This window comes from Coenobita brevimanus, chromosome 23 (genome assembly GCF_032717465.1).
Source record: "Coenobita brevimanus isolate Jiangsu-jjx chromosome 23, ASM3271746v2, whole genome shotgun sequence".
NCBI classification, from domain to species: domain Eukaryota; kingdom Metazoa; phylum Arthropoda; class Malacostraca; order Decapoda; family Coenobitidae; genus Coenobita; species Coenobita brevimanus.
In genome coordinates this window covers 2,384,867-2,404,027 of record NC_136976.1, presented here as the reverse complement: position 1 = coordinate 2,404,027, position 19,161 = coordinate 2,384,867, and the positions used below count along the sequence as shown (strand labels likewise).

At 38.8% G+C, this 19,161-nt stretch overlaps 1 protein-coding gene across 1 annotated transcript; it reads left to right on the top strand.

Annotated features, from left to right (window-relative positions):
- Positions 1-13,864: 13,864 nt before the first annotated feature.
- LOC145393064 (uncharacterized) lies at positions 13,865-18,239 on the top strand. Its single transcript, XM_080267402.1, has 4 exons — positions 13,865-14,397; positions 15,634-15,806; positions 17,227-17,330; positions 18,102-18,239. Exons 1-4 carry the CDS (start codon positions 13,865-13,867, stop codon positions 18,237-18,239), a joined length of 948 nt encoding a protein of 315 aa, XP_080123528.1.
- Positions 18,240-19,161: the final 922 nt, after the last annotated feature.

The following is a 19,161-nucleotide window of genomic DNA, read 5'->3' as shown; positions in this document are numbered from 1 at the left end:
ATTATTATTATTATTAGTTTTATTATTATTATTATTATTATTATTATTATTATTATTATTATTATTATTATTTTATTATTATTATTATTATTATTATTATTATTATTATTTATTTTTATTTTTTTATTTACTCCAAAAATTTTCCACCATTAAATTTTTCGTCCATGAGATGCGTATATTCGAAAAAAAAAATCTATAAGGGAATTTTTTATTTGCTGAGATTAGAAATTCTTTTTTTTTTTTTTTTTTTTTTTTTTTTTGAGAGAGAGAGAGATTTATCTGTTTGCTTATTGTTTGTTGATAGAGAGATAGTGTTGTTTATTGTTTACTTAGTCTTATTTATTATCTTGTTTATTGTTTACTTAATCTTTTGTTTATTGTTTACTTAGTCTGTTTATTGTTTACTTGTTTATTGTTTACTTTGTCTTGTTTATTGTTTACTTGTCTATTGTTTACTTATTCTTTTGTTTATTGTTTACTTTTTTATTGTTGACTGTCTTGTTTATTGTTTATTTAGTCTTGTTTATTGTTTACTTAGTCTTGTTTATTGTTTACTTAGTCTTTTGTTTAGTCTTATTTATTGTTTACTTAGTCTTGTTCATTGTTTACTTAGTCTTGTTTATTGTTTATTTGTTTTTTGTTTATTGTTTACTTGGTCTTTTGTTTAGTCTTGTTTATTGTTTACTTGTTTTTTTTTATTGTTTACCTGGTCTTTTGTTTAGTCTTGTTTATTGTTTACTTAGTCTTGTTTATTGTTTACTTGTTTTTTGTTTACTTTGTCTTGTTTATCTTGTTTATTGTTTCTTAGTCTTGTTTATTATCTTGTTTATTGTTTACTTAGTCTTGTTTATTGTTTATGTGCCAAATGTAGCTTTCATAATTGTTTAAGTTAGATATATAGGGATTTGTTGTTTCTTCCTTGTCCTCTTTCCCTCCTCCTCCTCCTCCTCCTCCTCCTACTCCTCCTCCTCCTCCTCCTCTTCTTCTTCTTCTTCTTCTTCGTCTTCTTCCTTTTCGTCTCCTCCTCCTCCTCCTTCCTCAGTTTCTTTGTATTATTATTATTATTATTTATTATTATTATTATTATTATTATTATTATTATTATTATAACATCCTCTCCTCCATCTCCTCTCTCTCTCTCTCTCTCTCTCTCTCTCTCTTTCTCACCCAAACAATGACAACGACACAAAAAAATGAATGAAAAGTAGAATTCAAAAATATCTCTAAGGTTTTTAAAAATTAGTGTGTTTGTAATTTTAATATAAATAAAAAAAAAGATAAGTCATTGAGTTTTTATGTACTGAGAGAGAGAGGGAGAGAGAGGGAGAGAGGGAGAGAGGAAGTGGAATATTAGAGGAGGGGAGGGAGGAAGAATTAGCGAAGGAGGGAAAGAGGGAGGGAGGGAGGAGAGAAGGGTGGGGAGGAAGGAGGGAGGACTGGAGGGAAGAGAGACTAAGATGAAGAGGAAGGGAGGAAAGAAGGAAGGAAAGTGAGAGGGGGTGAGTGGAGAAAGGAAAGAAGGAAGTAGGAAAAGTTGGAAAGGAAGGAGAAAGAAAGAAGGAAGGAAGAAGAGAGAGAGACGGAGGAAAGGAGGAAGGAAGGGGAGAGGGGAGAAAAGAGAGGGGGGAGGGGGTAGCTTCCGGTGTAGGTGTCAATATGTGAGAGAGAGAGAGAGAGAGAGAGAGAGAGAGAGAGAAGGGGCGACCTACCCTAACTGTTGACAATTGTAGGGCTCAAATTACGAGAGAGAGAGAGAGAGAGAGAGAGAGAGAGAGAGAGAGAGAGAGAGAAATTTTGTTTGTGAGAAAATATATATTAATCTGAGGACACTGCTTCAATGTGTGTGTGTGTGTGTGTGTGTGTGTGTGTGTGTGTGTGTGTGTGTGTGTGTGTTAAAAGTCACTAGTCTGGATCTTTAGAATTTGCGAATATGAGCGTGTAGGCGAAGGATGGTACGCTACAGCCCTTCCGTTTTCGTTAACAGATCCCTTTAACAACAGAATGGCCTCCATAATTTTCTCTTACTAGCTATGCACGATTTTATTATACTGTATTTCATTTATTTATGTACTTTGTTTATCCCTGTGTTTATTTATTTATTTATTGAAGGGTTAAAAAGATCATTCGTTAACTCTATCACAACGGTTTTTTTTTTTCAAAGTCAATTTTATTCTCCGGAGGCAGCAAGAATAATTTAATACGTCATTGTACTGAGTGGGAAAAACGTATATAAGTTTTTAAAATTATATTAACGTGGAAATACCGAAATATTTAAGAATTAAACGAAAAACTTGGCGAATCGGAAACGTACTCCAATTTCCCGCGCTTTTCCCATGGCTAGGGCGCATTTCGATACTGTTGTGTTTTTACAGGATCAAATTCCACCATTACGATTCTCCCCGTGATTTTAAGCCTTATTTTTCCTTTCCTATAGGCGGTTTTGGCGTGAAAATAATAATGGTTTAAAGTGATCTGTCTGGCGTGAAAGGCTGGGTAGTATAAACCTCAGTGACAGGTGGAATAAGGGTAATTTTTGCGGGAGTTTAAAATGAAATGGGGAGACCAACGTAGGCTTTATGTTTATCGTCATTTTAGCCTTTATGTCCCCGTTCCTAAAGGCGGCTTTGCCTTATATATAAATTAAGCCGTAAGGGGAAAAGCCTGACTTGGAGGAATGCGTAATATGAACTTTAGTGAGACGAGGCGTAAGGTTGATTTTCCCAAGTTTTAAAAAATGTAAACAGAAAACGAGCCCAAACCAAGATGGCCGCCCGGGAAAAGGGGTAGACTGTATTAAGTTCGCGTTGTAGATATTTTACGAGTTTGGCGGGGTAAATAATTAACGAGTTTCTTGAGGGTTGTGTGAGTACGTTTCCCACCGTTATTTTAAATGATTTTCTCGCGTTTAAATGGCTTTTGAAACAGGTGGCTTTATTGCTGTTGTTTTTTTTATTCCAAGGTCTATATGATTTGATTTTATATTATTATCTAATTTATTTTTACTGTCTATCTGTCCAACCGTCCATCTGTCTGTCTGTCTATCTATCTGTGTCCCTGTCTATCTGTCTGTCTGTCTATCTATCTGTGTCCCTGTCTATCTGTCTATCAATATGTCTATTTCGATCTTTAAGTTTGTATAATATCCATCCTCCATGTCTATCTATCGAGCTATCTATTTATACAACTCTCCATCTTTATCTATCTATCGATCTATCTGTCACTATCTGTCTCCATCTCTATCTATTTGTAAGTCTATATCCTCTCTCTCTCTCTCTCTCTCTCTCTCTCTCTCTCACTTGTGGGAAATAGGGGGACAGACAGGGAAACAGGTGTCACGTGATCTGTCTGTCTGTCTGTCTGTCTGTCTCTCTCTCTCTCTCTCTCTCTCTCTCTCTCTCTCTCTCTCTCTCTCTCCTCCCTGATCATATCTTTGAACTGGCTATATGGAAGGAGACAGACAGACAGACAAAAACAGAGAGAGAGAGAGAGAGAGAGAGAGAGAGAGAGAGTGTGTGTGTGTGTGTGTGTGTGTGTGTGTGTGACAGATTTACAGCTTACACAAACCTTATGGCCCTTTCTTGGCGATCTAACGTTCATATTAATAGAACACGATAGCATAAGAGAGAGAGAGAGAGAGAGAGAGAATGCAGTGTGTATCATAATGCCTAATTTGCATATCGCGCCACATCAACACCGCCTCCCTCCTCCTCCTCCTCCTCTCTCCCTTTTCTACCTCATTTCGTACTTCTGTATTACTCACGTTCAGTAATTTTTTTTTTCTACTCCAATTTTGGCGGAAAGGTTGCATGAATTTCTCGGAATGGCGAATCATCCTGAGAAATTCCGCCATGTTTTGCGTGTAGGCTCGTTTTCTAGGTGATGGCATGAGTCGGTGAGAAAACGATAAATTTTTCGATATATTACGATCCGTTTTTAGTTTTATGGTTAGAATATATTGCTAGTGAGGCTGTTTTGATTATTAACGACGCAGATGGGCATAAATCAGGCGTGTATGGGGAAATAATGATGTTTTGTTGACTAAGCGAGATTGGAGAAGAAAAGATTGCTTGAAACGAGTCTGCTTTGTCCTAGCAAGAACGAGGTTAATATAATGTTAAGAAGAATTTTACCACTTCTATGAGTTATTCTATTTTATTTGTTAATTTATTTTTGTTAGACGATTTTATTCAGCGTAGCGGAAATTTGAAAACTGGGAGGGTTAGGTTCAGATTGCATTTAACACGTCCTCATATAGCATCTAGCAGCTCTCTCTCTCTCTCTCTCTCTCTCTCTCTCCTTACGCCAGCTGCATGTAATCTAGCAACCACCGCTGACTATGCGTAAAGAAAAGAGGAAAAAGTTACTGAAAGAAAGTCGGCGGTATGGCGGGCGGGAAAGATGGTAGCGCGGAAAAACGGAAAATAATATTGAAAAGAAGGCGGCATGATGGTAGGAGGGAAAGATGGTAGGATAAAGAAACAGGGAAAAAAATATTGAAAAAAGACAACGGCATGGTGGGAGGGAAAGATGGTAGCGTAGAGAAACGGGAAAGAATTATTGAAAAAAAAAAGGCGGCATGATGGCGGGCGGGGAAAGATGGTGACGTCAGAGGGAAATGTGACGTCAGCGGTGACAGGTGCAGCTCAGCCAATCACAGCCTCGCCTTGGTACTCTGAGTCGGATTACGGTTAGCAAGGATTTTAACGAGAAAACAGAGGGTGAAAGTGGATGCTAACTGCTCCCAGAAGTTGTGATTATTTAGCAAACTTTAAAATCAAGATAAAGTCGTGATAAGGCATTGTTGTTGTTGTTGGTACAGATTTAAAATGTTCGTGTAATATTTCGTCTCCCACTTTTGATTTTCCTCTGCTGGCTAATATTTCAAAACTGTGAGAGACTTGGTATGTTTCTCTGGCCATAGATACGAAAGTTCGTCTAATATTTCACTTTTTCTGTTTATTTGCCTCTTCTGGCTAATATTCCTTAGCTGAGAGAGGCTTGGTGTGTTCCTCTGGCCATAGATGATTCTCTTTGATATGATGCGTCAGGGAGGAAAGTGACGGACATGCCTTAAGTGTGAATAGACGGTGAAATCTATTTATCCGTCTATCTATAGCCAGACGACATAATCCCTTGAGGGGTGGCCGTTTGTTTTTGAGTTAGTTGTTTCACGGGGAGGGGCACTAACCCTCCGCCAACCCACTTGCTGACACGTAGGGAACACGTATGGGTTGGTTAAATGGTTACCACCCAGCGCTGTAAATGGTTTCTTGGTTTACAGGCAACCATTTGGCTTCTCACTCCCTGAAAAGGAAAGAAAAGTAATAAAAAGTGACCGGAAAGATGGGAGAAATAGGAAGAGAGGAGGGCAGACACAGCAAAAGAATGACAAAGGTGAAGGAAGAAGTAGGTAGCACTACATGAAGTGAGTGGATGATAATCGCCACCACCTACAATAAGCATCCAAGAAAATATAAAGCACATATTAACCGTTACTAGTATATATAGATAGATAAATAGATACTAGATAGATAACCACGAAAAAATAATTTGAACTGGCTAAAAGTAAGCATCCAAAAAAATCAATTAGGATGTGCATATGAAATTAAGTTAAAAATACAAACAGGCGCCAAATCTATGCGTGAGGGAGGGTAAAAATGGTGGGTGTGGGAGCAGGTGCATCCTTCTCTCGGGGACTCTCGTTTTTTACTGAGCCCCGACATCCTGCTGGCGGGTGTCGAGTTTCCCTGCGACCCTGTGGACATGTGACGCCATTTTGGTCACAGAAATACACGACGGGTTAGATTTCCCGCGCTTATTTGAAGGCCTAAAAATTCTCCTACGCTACAGTTGGTACAAATTGATATAACTGCGCCAGGAAATGTTTAAAAATTTGAATATAGTGCTCAGTTTATCTTCAAATCGGATCGCTTTATGCTCCAAAATGGCTGAATTGGCCAGTATCTCGTAATATGAGGTGCGTAAAGAGTGTTATGGATTCACTGGGCCTTGGCGGGAATTCGAAAATAAGATGTCGCCTTTAGATAAAATATATACACGTCTTTCTCTGGTTTAATGACTGCCAGCTGTGGTCCGCGGGTACAAGAGTATTATGTATGTTTCTTGATAAGTTTGTTTGGCAGTTATTTGGCGGGAAAAATTGAACTAGAAAATATAAATGATCCAATGATTGAATTTTCTTGCGTAATGATTGGCAGATGTGGTTCTAGGGTACAGAACTACTACATATATTTTTAAATGTTAGTTTAGTAGTTGTTGGCGGGAAAACAGAGCCTGAAAAATAAAGAAAATGTAAAAATCAAGTTCAGAGCGGGTTCTCGGGGTGCATTCGTGCCTAATGACTCCCAGATGCGGTTCGCGGGTAAGCAACTATTACGTATATTTCAAACATATGAATTCATTTGTTATTGGCGGTAAAATGAATTATGAAAAACTTTAATAAGCTGATGTTGGATTTCTCGTGTCTGTTGGTTGCTTAATGTGATTTGGGGGCACAAAATTATTTGATATTAAGCTTTTTAAAATAGTTTAGCCATTATCGGCGGCAAAGCAAGGCCGGAGCTATAAAGATAAGCTGTTTTGTTGGACTGCATCTAATGGCTACCAGCTGACGTTCGTGGGTACATTATTATTATCATTATTATTATTATTATCATTATTGTTATTATTATTATTATTATTATTATTATTATTATTATTTGGACTTATTGGTCATTATTTAATTTTAACGTAGAAGTGAGCCACATATATTTTGACTTTAAACCCATACTCTGAATAAAACTAGCTTACATGACACAGATAGAGTGGTTATTGAGAATGTTTTTTTTTTCAGAGACTAAAATTAATTACAGGGCAAGATACATAGCCATTTCATCACTCACCAATGACGTACAAGCAACATCATAGCTCCAACGACACGGAGGGAGCAGCGGGACTCAGTTTCTCCTCTGCTTCACGTCCCGAAAGAAGAAAAAGCGATGTGAGAGACTAAAAAAGATAATACTGATGAAACGCAGCCAGAGACAAATAATTGTTTTTGAAAATTATAACGGTGATTTTTTTATTTTCATTTATTCCATTTATTTATGGTTTATTTATTTTTTATTTATTAAGACCATCTGAATGTGAACTGATGATACAAAATTTATTACATCTAGCAGTGTAATAATTTTGGGGGGTGGAAATTGCCGAAAATTACAGATAAATAAAAATAAATAAATACGGATTGTGCCTTTAATGGTTGCCAGATGTCGCCAAAGGGTACATAATATTTACATTGGGTATTTGTCCTTCCCGTTACTCTCTCTCTCTCTCTCTCTCTCTCTCTCTCTCTCTCTCTCTCTCTCTCTCTTTAATTTCTCACCCCTTCTCTAGTCATCATTATTAGAGTTTATCTTGTTACACACACACACACACACACACACACACACACACACACACAGAATGGAGGTTAAACGGAGAGAGAGAGAGGGAGTTAGAGAGAGAGAGAGAGAGAGAGAGAGAGAGAGAGAGAGGAATATTAAAGAGAGGGAGAGAAGGAAGAAGAATATGAGAGAGAGAGAGAGAGAGAGAGAGAGAGAGAGAGAGAGAGAGAGAGAGAGAGAGAGAGAGAGAGGAATATTAAAGAGAGGGAGAGAAGGAAGAAGAATATTAGAGAGAGAGAGAGAGAGAGGAATATTAAAGAGAGGGAGAGAAGGAAGAAGAATATTAGAGAGAGAGAGAGAGAGAGAGAGAGAGAGAGAGAGGAATATTAAAGAGAGGGAGAGAAGGAAGAAGAATATTAGAGAGAGAGAGAGAGAGAGAGAGAGAGAGAGAGAGAGAGAGAGAGGAATGTTAAAGAGAGGGAGAGAAGGAAGAAGAATATTAGAGAGAGAGAGAGAGAATGGGGGAGTCAGAGAGAGAGAGAGAGAGAGAGAGAATGGGGGAGTCAGAGGGAGAGAAGGATGATTAACAACAGAGAGAGAGAGAGGTAGTTGGCATCCCCTACGTGGTGGTAGTGTCAGTGTGGCAGTGGCGGTGGTGGCAGTGGTAGTAGGACAGCTCTTGTGGCATTCTGTTATTTCCACGTAATTACCTGTTATTTTCACGTATTTTTCTGCCATTTTCACGTGATTTTCTTGTTGTTTTCACGTATTTTTTTCCATTTTCACGTGATTTTTTTTCATTTGCACGTGATTTTTTTGTTCTTCCCACTTAATTTTGTATATTCAGTGTCCTGTTATTTTCACGTAATTTTCCTTTATTTCACGTGATTTTCCTGCTATTTTCACGTGATTTTATTTCATTTTCCAATCCCAGAGGAAGTCAGGTATAATTATTCCCCTGTACAAAGGAAAAGGGGAAAAGAAGTGTGTGGTAATCATAGGGGCATTTGTCAGTGTAATAGGAAAAGTGTATGGTAGGATACTTATTGACAGAGTTAGGGAAATAACAGAGGAATTAGTTGGAGAAGAACAGGGAGGCTTTAGGAAGGGGAGAGGTTGTGTAGATCAGATATTCATTCTTAGATCCTTAGTGGAAAAGTTTCTAGAGAAGGGAAAGAGGTTGTATGCGGCTTTCATGGATTTGGAGAAAACATATGACAGGGTGGATAGACAAGGATTGTGGAAAGTGTTAAGAATATATGGAGTAGATGGGAAGCTGTTGAAGGCCGTGAAGAGTATGTACGATGGTGCGAAGGCTGCAGTGTGTGTGAATGGTGAACTGAGTGAGTTTTTCTCTTTGAAGGTTGGGTTGAAACAGGGATGTGTCATGTCTCCATGGTTGTTCAATCTGTACATGGATGGGGTAATAAAAGAGATACAAGGTAGCGTAGTGGATGTTGGAGCGACCCTAATGAGAGAGGATAGTGTTTGGAAACTCCCTGTACTGTTGTTTGCAGATGATACTGTGTTGTTGAGTGAAGACGAAGGGGAGCTGCAAGGCTTGGTGGATGAGTTTGGGAGAGTGTGTAAGAAACGGAATCTAAAGGTGAATGTAGGGAGGAGTAAAGTGATGGTCTTTGGGAGAGGTGAAGTCAGTGAATGTACAGCGAGGTTGGATGGTGAGGAATTGGAAAATGTGAGTTCGTTTAAGTACTTGGGTAGTGTGATGAATAAGGATGGAAGTTAGGAGGATGAAGTGCTTGAAAGGGTACAACAAGGAAGAAAGGTTGCTGGTTCCTTGAAAGCAATGATAAGAAACAGGGAAGTGAGCATGGAAGTGAAAAGGTTACTACATGACAGTATTGTGATACCAACTCTAACGTATGGAAGTGAAGCTTGGACGTTGTTGCAGGGGCACAAGGCAAGAGTGAGAGCAGTGGAAATGAGTTATTTAAGAGGAGCGTGGAGAGACTGAGAAATGAGGAAGTGAAGGAGCGTTGTGATGTGGGTGTGGATGTGATAGAAAGCGTTAGGAGATACAGTGAGGTGTAGAGAGGATAGAGAGCGAGAGACTAACTAGGAGAGTGTAAGGCGGAGGTGGAGAGAGGGAGGGGGGAGACCTAGGATGAGGTAGAGGGATAGAGCAGAGAGGTATATAAGAAAGGGGGGGGGCTAAGTTGGGGGAGAAGGCAGCGAAATGACAGGGGACAGGGCGACATGGAGGCGATTTATTTGTGGCCACATCTTACGGGATTGAGTCGTCTGGCTATAGATAGACAGATACAGTATATAGATATCATTTTATTTTCACGTAATTTTCTGTTATTTTCAAGTCGTCTTATTTTCACGTGATTACATTAATTTTTATTTTCACGTAATTACATTTCTTTTTATTTTCACGTGATTACATTTGTTTTTATTTTCACGTGATTAAGTTTATTTTTATTTTCACGTGATTAAGTTTAGTTTTATTTTCACGTGATTACATTTATATTAATTTTCACGTGATTACATTTATTTTTCACGTGATTCCATTTATTCTAATTTTCACGTGATTACATTTATTTTAATTTTCACGTGATTGCATTTATTTTTATTTTCACGTGATTACATTTTTTTTCTACGTCCCTTGTTAGATATTCTGATAACTATGATTTTTTAACATATATTTCGGTCATTTTCACGTGTTTTCGGTAATCACGTAGTTCTCTGTTATATTCACGTACTTCTATTTTCACGTCCTTGTTTAAGATTATTTTTTGTATGCTTTCATTAATTTCACGTGATAATCGTTTTCACGTGATTTTCGGTAATCACGTAGTTCTCTGTTATTGTCACGTACTTCTATTTTCACGTCCTTGTTTAAGATTTTTTTTACCATGTTTTCATTAATTTCACGTGATAGTCCTATTCACTTATTTCTCTCTTAATTCCACGTACTGTATTTTTCCTTTTTTTTTTTTTGTGATGTGCTATTTTCACGTTTTTCTGTTATTTTCACGTCCTTATTTAAGATACTTTTTTGTGTGTTACCTTTTTGTTAATTTCACGTCATAGTCTCTTCACTTGCTTCTCTTATTTTCACGTACTCTTCTTTTTCAGTTAATGGTACTTTATTTTCACGTAATTTTCCCCTTTTTCACTTGCTTCTCTTATTTTCACGTAATTTCTTCTTTTCACCTGTTTCCCTTATTTTCACGTAATTTTCCCCTTTTTTCACTCTTCTTATTTTCACGTAATTTTTTCCTCATTTTCACTTTCTCTTATTTTCACGTAATTTTCCCATTTTTTTCACTTGCTTCTCTTATTTTCACGTAATTTTCCCCTTTTTTCACTTGCTTCTCTTATTTTCACGTAATTTTCCCCTTTTTCACTTGCTTCTCTTATTTTCACGTAATTTTCCCATTTTTTTCACTTGCTTCTCTTATTTTCACGTAATTTTTCCCTTTTTCACGTGATTCTCTTATTTTCACGTATTTTTTTTATTTTTCGGGTAATGATACGTTAATTTCACGTAATATTCATTTTTTATTCTGATTTTCTTTCAACCCTCTCACCGTCGGCAAAGCTCTAGGATCCTTAACACCGTTTCCATAGCGATTTATTTTTGGATATGGCTGGTTAATATCCTCGTGTTTGTTATTTTTGCAGAGTATGGCGATATTGGAAGGATTTATGTGACAGAAGAGGACAGTAAGGTGGAATAACGAAATAAATCGCTTAGGAGAAGGTGTTAGGGAGCTTTTGCTATATTGGAAGGATCTTATGTGGCAGGAAAGGACAGTAAGATGGAATCAACAAAATAAATCGCTTAGGAGAAGGTGTTAGGGAGCTTTATGCATAGTATGGCGATATAGGAAGGATTTATGCGGCACAGAAGAGGACAGCAGAGTGGAATAAACAAAATAAATCGCTCAGGAAAAGGTGTTACGGAGCTTCTTTGATCCAGTAAACGCCATCCGATTCAAGTCTTGTTTTGGTTTTTGTCACGTTTTCTTTATATTTATTTATTTATTTATTTATTTATTTATTTATTTATGCGTGTGTGTAATTTTTGGCTAATGTATTTTTATTTTATTTTTCTTACAGGAGATGAACAGAGGAAGGAAAAAAATAATAATAATAATACCCTGCGCCAGACAGTGCCAAACTCTGACTGAGAAATGCTGATGAGAAACGCTGACTGAAAATGATGCTGAAAAATGCTGATTGATAATGCTGAAAAATGCTGACTTGAAAAATGCTGACTGAATAATGCTGACTGTGAGCTGCTGAAAAATGCTGACTTGAAAAATGCTGACTGAATAATGCTGACTGTGAGCTGCTGAAAAATGCTGACTTGAAAAATGCTGACTGAATAATGCTGACTGTGAGCTGCTAAAAAATGCTGACTTGAAAAATGCTGACTGAATAATGCTGACTGTGAGCTGCTGAAAAATGCTGACTGAATAATGCTGACTGTGAGCTGCTGAAAAATGCTGACTTGAAAAATGCTGACTGAATAATGCTGACTGTGAGCTGCTGAAAAATGCTGACTGCTGACTGTGAGCTGCTGAAAAATGCTGACTCAAAATGCTGCTAAAAAGAATGCTGACTGAGAATGCTCTGAGAAATGCTGACTGAAAATGCTGCAGAAAAATGCTGACTGAAAATGCTGCTGGAAATGCTGACTGCTGACTGTGAGATGCTGAAAAAATGCTGAGTGAAAATGCTGACTGCTGACTGTGAGATGCTGAAAAAATGCTGACTGAAAATGCTGACTGCTGACTGTGAGATGCTGAAAAATGCTGACTGAAAATGCTGTTAAAAAATGCTGATGAAAAATGCTGACTGCTGACTGTGAGCTGCTGAAAAAATGCTGACTGAAAATGCTACTGAAAAATGCTGACTGCTGACTGTGAGCTGCTGAAAAAATGCTAACTGAAAATGCTGACTGAAAAATGCTGACTGCTGACTGTGAGCTGCTGAAAAAATGCTAACTGAAAATGCTGACTGAAAAATGCTGACTGCTGACTATGAGATGCTGAAAAATGCCTGATGCTGAAGGGAAAGATGCCATCATGCTGTAAATATAACCGAGAGAGAGAGAGAGAGAGAGAGAGAGAGAGAGAGAGAGAGAGAGAGAGAGAGAGAGAGAGAGAGAGAAACAGACAATAATTTTCAAAGGGTGCTAGGAAAGCCGAAATAACTCAAAATCTGACAGGAAAAAAAAAAAAAACTATATATATAAAAAAAAAAAAACTGAGTATTTTATGAAACTAAAAAAAATATATATATATAAATAAATTCGAAAATTATAAGTACCGATTTTAAAAAGTGACGAGAAAAGTCGAAAAAAAATATACCAAGATTTTATAAGTGATTTAAAACAACGAAATTAATCCAGTGAGGAGAGAGAGAGAGAGAGAGAGAGAGAGAGAGAGAGAGAGAGAGAGAACAAAAAAAATATATAAAGTATGCTGTGTAAATGCCCCCCCCCAAAAAAAAATGCCCCCCCGAAATGCCCCCCCAAAAAAAAAATTATATATATAGTAATTATGGCCTGAAAATTCACCCAAAATCCTGAATATTGAAAATTTTGGATGTTGAAGTAAGTGTATTGATCATTTTTTTTTTAATTTTCAAAGAAATGTGGAAAGACGCGACGAAAATCACTAAGGCACACAGTCAGTGAAATCGTCTGAAAATCCTCTGAAAATCGTCTGAAAATCTTGTGAAAATCCTCTGAAAATCGTCTGAAAATCCCGTGAAAATCTTGTGAAAATCCTCTGAAAATCGTCTGAAAATCCCGTGAAAATCTTGTGAAAATCCTCTGAAAATCGTCTGAAAGTCTCGTGAAGTTTCCCTGAAAATCATCTGAAAATTCCCCACATCCTCCGAAAATCGTCTGAAAATCTTGTGAATATCCCCTGAAAACCCTCTGAAAATTCAAAAAATCCTCTGAAAATCGTCTGAAAATCTCTTGAAAATCCTCTGAAAAGTCCCCAGATCATCTGAAAATCGTATGAAAATCTCGTGAAAATCACCTGAAAATCCTCCGAAAAATCCCCCCAAAAGGATCTTCAGTAGTTCATGCAAACCTCAGAAAATTATTTACAGTATCGAAATCCCATGTGAAATCCCTCTGAAAATCCCCTAATATCCCATGAAATACCCCTGAAAACCCTCAGAAAATCACCTGAAATCCATCTAAAAAAAACAAAAATCCTTCTGAAAATCCCACAAAAATCCATCAGAAAATCCCACAAAAATCCATCTGAAAATCCACTAAAATCGTTCTGAAAATACCATGAAAATCCTCTAAAAAATCCCCTAAAATCCTTCTGAAAATCCCATAAAAATCCTTCTGGAAATCCCATAAAAATCCCTCTGGAAATCCCATAAGAATCCCATGAAAATCCCATAAAAATCTCATAAAAATCTCATGAAAATCCTTCTGAAAATCCCATGAAAATCCACTGAAATCCCCCTGAAAAATAATGGGTAAGCGATCACTGCCCCAACCGGACGCCAAGGACCACCACGCCGAGGCTCCGTGTCCGACCCAGCTCAAGCGTCGCCGGGTGGAGAGTCGCAGGGTGCCCAGCATGGCGGCGGCGGCGGGGACTCGGCTGACTCTCCTGACGGCCCTGGAGAGTCAGCAGGAGTCAGGCATGGAGAGTCAGCAGCAGGAGTCGATGCTGGAGAGTCACGATTTGGAGAAAAACATACTGACTCTTAAACAGGAGGACGGGCAGGAGAGACATCTGTACAAGTCAGCCCTCCCGCCTAACCCCAACTCGACCCTCTCCCAGGCGGCTAAAACCTCCCCTACCGCCTTCCCCACCTGCCTCACCCCCACCTACCCTCCACCCACGGGTCCGGCCACCCCTCCCCCACCTACCACCTACGCGGGGCCGCCCTCCCCCTCCTGCGGCGCCCCCAGCACCTACTCATCAGGTGAATCTTTGGGCCACACAGGGGGACGTCAGAGGTGCCACGCCAACGCCAGGGAGAGGGATCGTACGCACAGGTTAGTTCTTAAGACAGTTTTTGAAAGAGAGAGAGAGAGAGAGAGAGAGAGAGAGGTGCTTTTAATGTATCAGGAGGTAGACCTGTATTCTCATCAATTAAGGAAGCTCCCTAACACCTTTTCCTAAGTGATTTGTTTTTTTGCTTAACACACTGTTCTCCTCTGTGTTGCATAAATCCCTCCAATATCGCCTTCCTCTGCATAAATTGCCCTGCCCTGCCTTGCCCTACCCTACCCTACCCTACTCTACCCTCCCCTGCTTTGCCCTGCCCTACCCTACCCTACCCTACCCTACGCTACCCTTCCCTTCCCTTCCCTACCCTACCCAACCCTCACATCAGCTACACACCCCAGCTCACACCCCAGCTCCGTTTCGTCCCCTGCTCTGTGTGTGTGTGTGGGTGTGGGTGGGTGTGTGGGTGTGTGTTGGTGGGTGGGTGTCATTCAATCAGAGAGAGTACAGGAGAAAGCAAGCCTCATATTTTTGATATTTTCTCTTAAGACTTTTAGACAAGTAGCCTGCATGCCACAGTACAGAGCGCGGTCAGCAATGAGAGAGAGAGAGAGAGAGAGAGAGAGAGGCCTGACACATTCCGGATTCTCCCTGTACTCCAGAATTATCGCCAAGAAGAAAGGAAGACGATGAAAAAAGAAAAAAGAAAGGAATATGTCTTCATCTGAATCTATACCATAAGGACCCATGTGTGTTAAAAATAAATAAATAAATAGACAAATAGATAAATACACTAGTAGATAGATAGATGGGTAGATAGATGGTTATTTAGTTAGATAGATAGACAGGTAGATAGATAGATTGATAGATAAATAAATAAAATCTGTATTTCTGTGTGGGGAGGCGTGAGGTGGAGACGCGTTTTCGGCGGCGTGAGAGGCTTCCGTTGCACTGTTCCTTAAGCGATTTAGTTTGACCCTTACACTTTAATTATCATTTTTTTGTGGTAATAGTATGGAAAGTGTACAAAGAAAAAAAAATCAGAATGGAATTTTAAGGTGTAATTTCCAAACTAAGTCGCTAAGGAAGAGATGTTAAGGAGACTCCCATGTCGGCGAGATTTTTTTTTCTGATCTCTCTCTCTCTCTCTCTCTCTCTCTCTCTCTCTCTCCCCTATTTCTTCATCTTCATCTTCTTCTTCATCTTTTTCTTTCATTTCTTTTTCATTTTTTGTTTATTTAGCTGCTCCACCTTGCGCCCCCCCTCTCTCCCTCGCCCCCCAGACCCCCCCTCCCCCCTCTGACCCCCGCGTGGTCCCCCCCCAGCGTCAACTCAGCCTTCAGCACGCTACGGACCCTCATCCCGACCGAACCTGCGGACCGGAAGCTGTCCAAGATTGAGACTCTCCGCCTTGCCTCCTCCTACATCAGTCACCTTGGAACCCAGCTACTGGCGGGTGAGAGAGAGTGCTGTCTGTCTGTCTATCTGTCTGTCTATCTAGCTGTTTGTCTGTCTGTCTGCCTGTCTGTCTGTCTGTCTATCTATCTATCTTTCTTCCTATCTGTCACTCTGTAGCTTCTGGCGGGTGAGAGAGAGTGCTGTCTACCTGTCTATCTGGCTGGCTGGCTGGCTACCTGTCTGTCTGTCTGTCTATCTATCTATCTATCTTCCTATCTGTCACTCTGTAGCTTTTGGCGGGTGAGAGAGTTGTTTACCTGTCTATCTGTCTATCTATCTCTGTGCCTACCTGTCTATCTGTCTAACTATCTGTCTATCTACCTGTTTGTGTGTATGTGTCTGTCTATGTGCGTGTCATGTTGGTGCTCAGCTCTTGGCGGAAGAGAGAGAGAGTCTATCTGTCTGTCTATCAACCTGTGTCCATCTATCTATATATCTATCTGTCTGTCTATCAACCTGTGTCCATCTATCTATATATCTATCTGTCTGTCTATATCTATTTTTCTATCTATCTGTCTGTCTGTCTGGTACGAGCTCCTGCCGGGTGAGAGAGAGCGTTGGTCACCTGTCTATCTCTCTCTGTCTGTCTATATGTCTGTCTGTCTATCTAACTAAATCTCTGTGTCTATCTGTCTATCACCAAATGCCTTAATCCCGTAAGGGGTGGCCACAAACAAATCGCCTCCACGTCACCCTGTCCTCCCCTATCAAGCTACCCTCTCTCTCTCTCTCTCTCTCTCTCTCTCTCTCTCTCTCACACACACACACACACACACACACACACACACACACACACACACATACACACACACACGCCTCTCCTTCCACCTCACACGCACACAAGTAGTACATAACTTTACGCTCATGTACGCTCATGTGCACCTATCCTTTGTGTCTGTGTATGTGTATCAAGTATCATGTATGTACGTCATGTGCACAGGACGTAACCTTCTGTGTATGTTTTTCTGTGTCGAACCGTATCCATGTATGTATAAATATGTGTGTATTGAGCTTCATGTGTACATGTGTGTACGTTTCTGTGTGAGCCTGGCCTTCCCTCATGTGTGTTTTTTGTGTGTACGTAACCTTATGTATGTATACGTGTGTGTATCTAGCCTCATAAATATCTGTATGTGCACGTATTCGTATGTACGTAACCCACCCTCATGTACGTTTCCATGTGCACGTAACACACCCTCATGTACGTAGCCGTGTGTACGTCCCCCAGCCTCATGTGCGTTTCCTATGTACGTAACCCACTCTCATGTGCGTTTCCATATGTACATAACCCACTCTCATGTAGTATTCTTATGTACGTAACCCACCTTCATGTACGTTTCCATGTGCACGTAACTCACCCTCATGTACTTAGCCATATGTACGTCCCCCATCCTCATGTACGTTTCCATGTACACCAGGTCCAGTCGAACAACCATGTCTACGCCACTCGTCAATTACGTACACAGGCACGGGTGAGAGGAGGCCCGTGTGTACGTTTTGTTTGGCATCACTGAAAAAACAGGTACGTGTGTGTGTGTGTGTGTGTGTGTGTGTGTGTGTGTGTTTCCTTGGTGTTATGGTTCTTTTTTCTTTATTATTATTATTATTATTATTATATTATTATTATTATTATTATAGTTATTATTATTATTATTATTATTATTATTATTATTATTATTATTATTATAGTTATTATTATTATTATTATTAATATTATTATAGTTATTATTATTATTATTATTATTATTATTATTATTATAGTTATTATTATAGTTATTATTATTATTATTTTTATTATTGCTATTATTATTATTATTTTTATTATTATTATTATTATTTTTATTATTATTATTATTATTATTATTATTATTATTATTATTATTGTTATTATTATTATCATTATTATAGTTATTATTATTATTATTATTATTATTATTATTATTATTATCATTGTTATTATTATCATCATTATTATTATTATTATTATTATTATTATCATTGTTATTATTATCATTCTTCTTCTTCTTCTTCTTCTTATTATTATTATTGTTATTATTATTATTATTATTATTATTATTATTATCCTTTATTTTTATACAATTTCAGTGAAGTGTTTAGTGAAATATGTATAAATTTAAACTTAATTGTATGTGTATGAATGTATGTATTGTCTCATATCTATCTATCTATTTATCTATCAGTATTAATACGTAGATAGATATAGATAGATAGATAAACATTACTGATACTAATGATACAGTCTCTCTCTCTCTCTCTCTCTCTCTCTCCACAGAAATCCGCCGCCCCCGCCATACCTGAGGGGGGCGGTATGGTGGTGGGGTCGGGGGGGGCGCTGACCCCTGACCTCCCCCCCTACATCAAGACCCCCATGGACGACCCGGCCTTCCAGGTGTGCTCCTTCCTCTTCTGAAAAAAATCCCTACTCAAGAACGACCCCCCAAAAAATCCCTACTCAAGAACGACCCCCCAAAAATCCCTACTCAAGGACGACCCCCTCAAAAATCCCTACTCAAGGACGACCCCCACAAATCCCTGCTCAAGAACGACCCCCTGAAATGGAATCTGGTGTCAGTATGAGGGAGAGTGACGGCCAGAATGATCGATTTTCCTCATGCTGACCAAGTACGAAGCAAATATATATGTGTGTGTGTGTGTGTGTGTGTGTGTGAGAGAGAGAGAGAGAGAGAGAGAGAGAGAGAGAGAGAGAGAGAGCAAGGTAACAACGAAGCAAGGTAGACGAAAGAGAGAGAGAGAGAGAGAGAGAGAGAGAGAGAGAGAGAGAGCAAGGTAACAACGAAGCAAGGTAGACGAAAGAGAGAGAGAGAGAGAGAGAGAGAGAGAGAGAGAGAGAGAGAGTTGTAGTACCAAAAATGTGCTATAGATGAAAAAAGTACTACTCGAAAAATGTACTAAAATTACAATGCAAAAATTGTACCAGAGATTTGTACTAAACTGAACTAGAATTCTACACGTAATTGTAGTAGAAAAATGTACTGGATATTTGTACTAAAGTAGGGTTTGGGAGGTACTTATAAAATGTACTTAAGTGCTGGGTTGTGTACTTAACGATGACCGAGGGGCAGTGACCATGTACTACTGTGCTAAAATGATCGTGAAGTGTACTTAGATATCACTGTGCTAACGAAAAATGTGCTAAATTATGTACATTAATGTGTACTTTTGTGCTAGCCTGTACTTAGCGATTATAAGGATGACGTCAGAGTGTACTAAAATAGGCAGAAAAGTACTTAATATTAATGAACTGGCGAGAAAGTGCTAAAAAGTGCTAAATTATGTACTATGACATGTACTTAAATGTTACCGTGTACTTA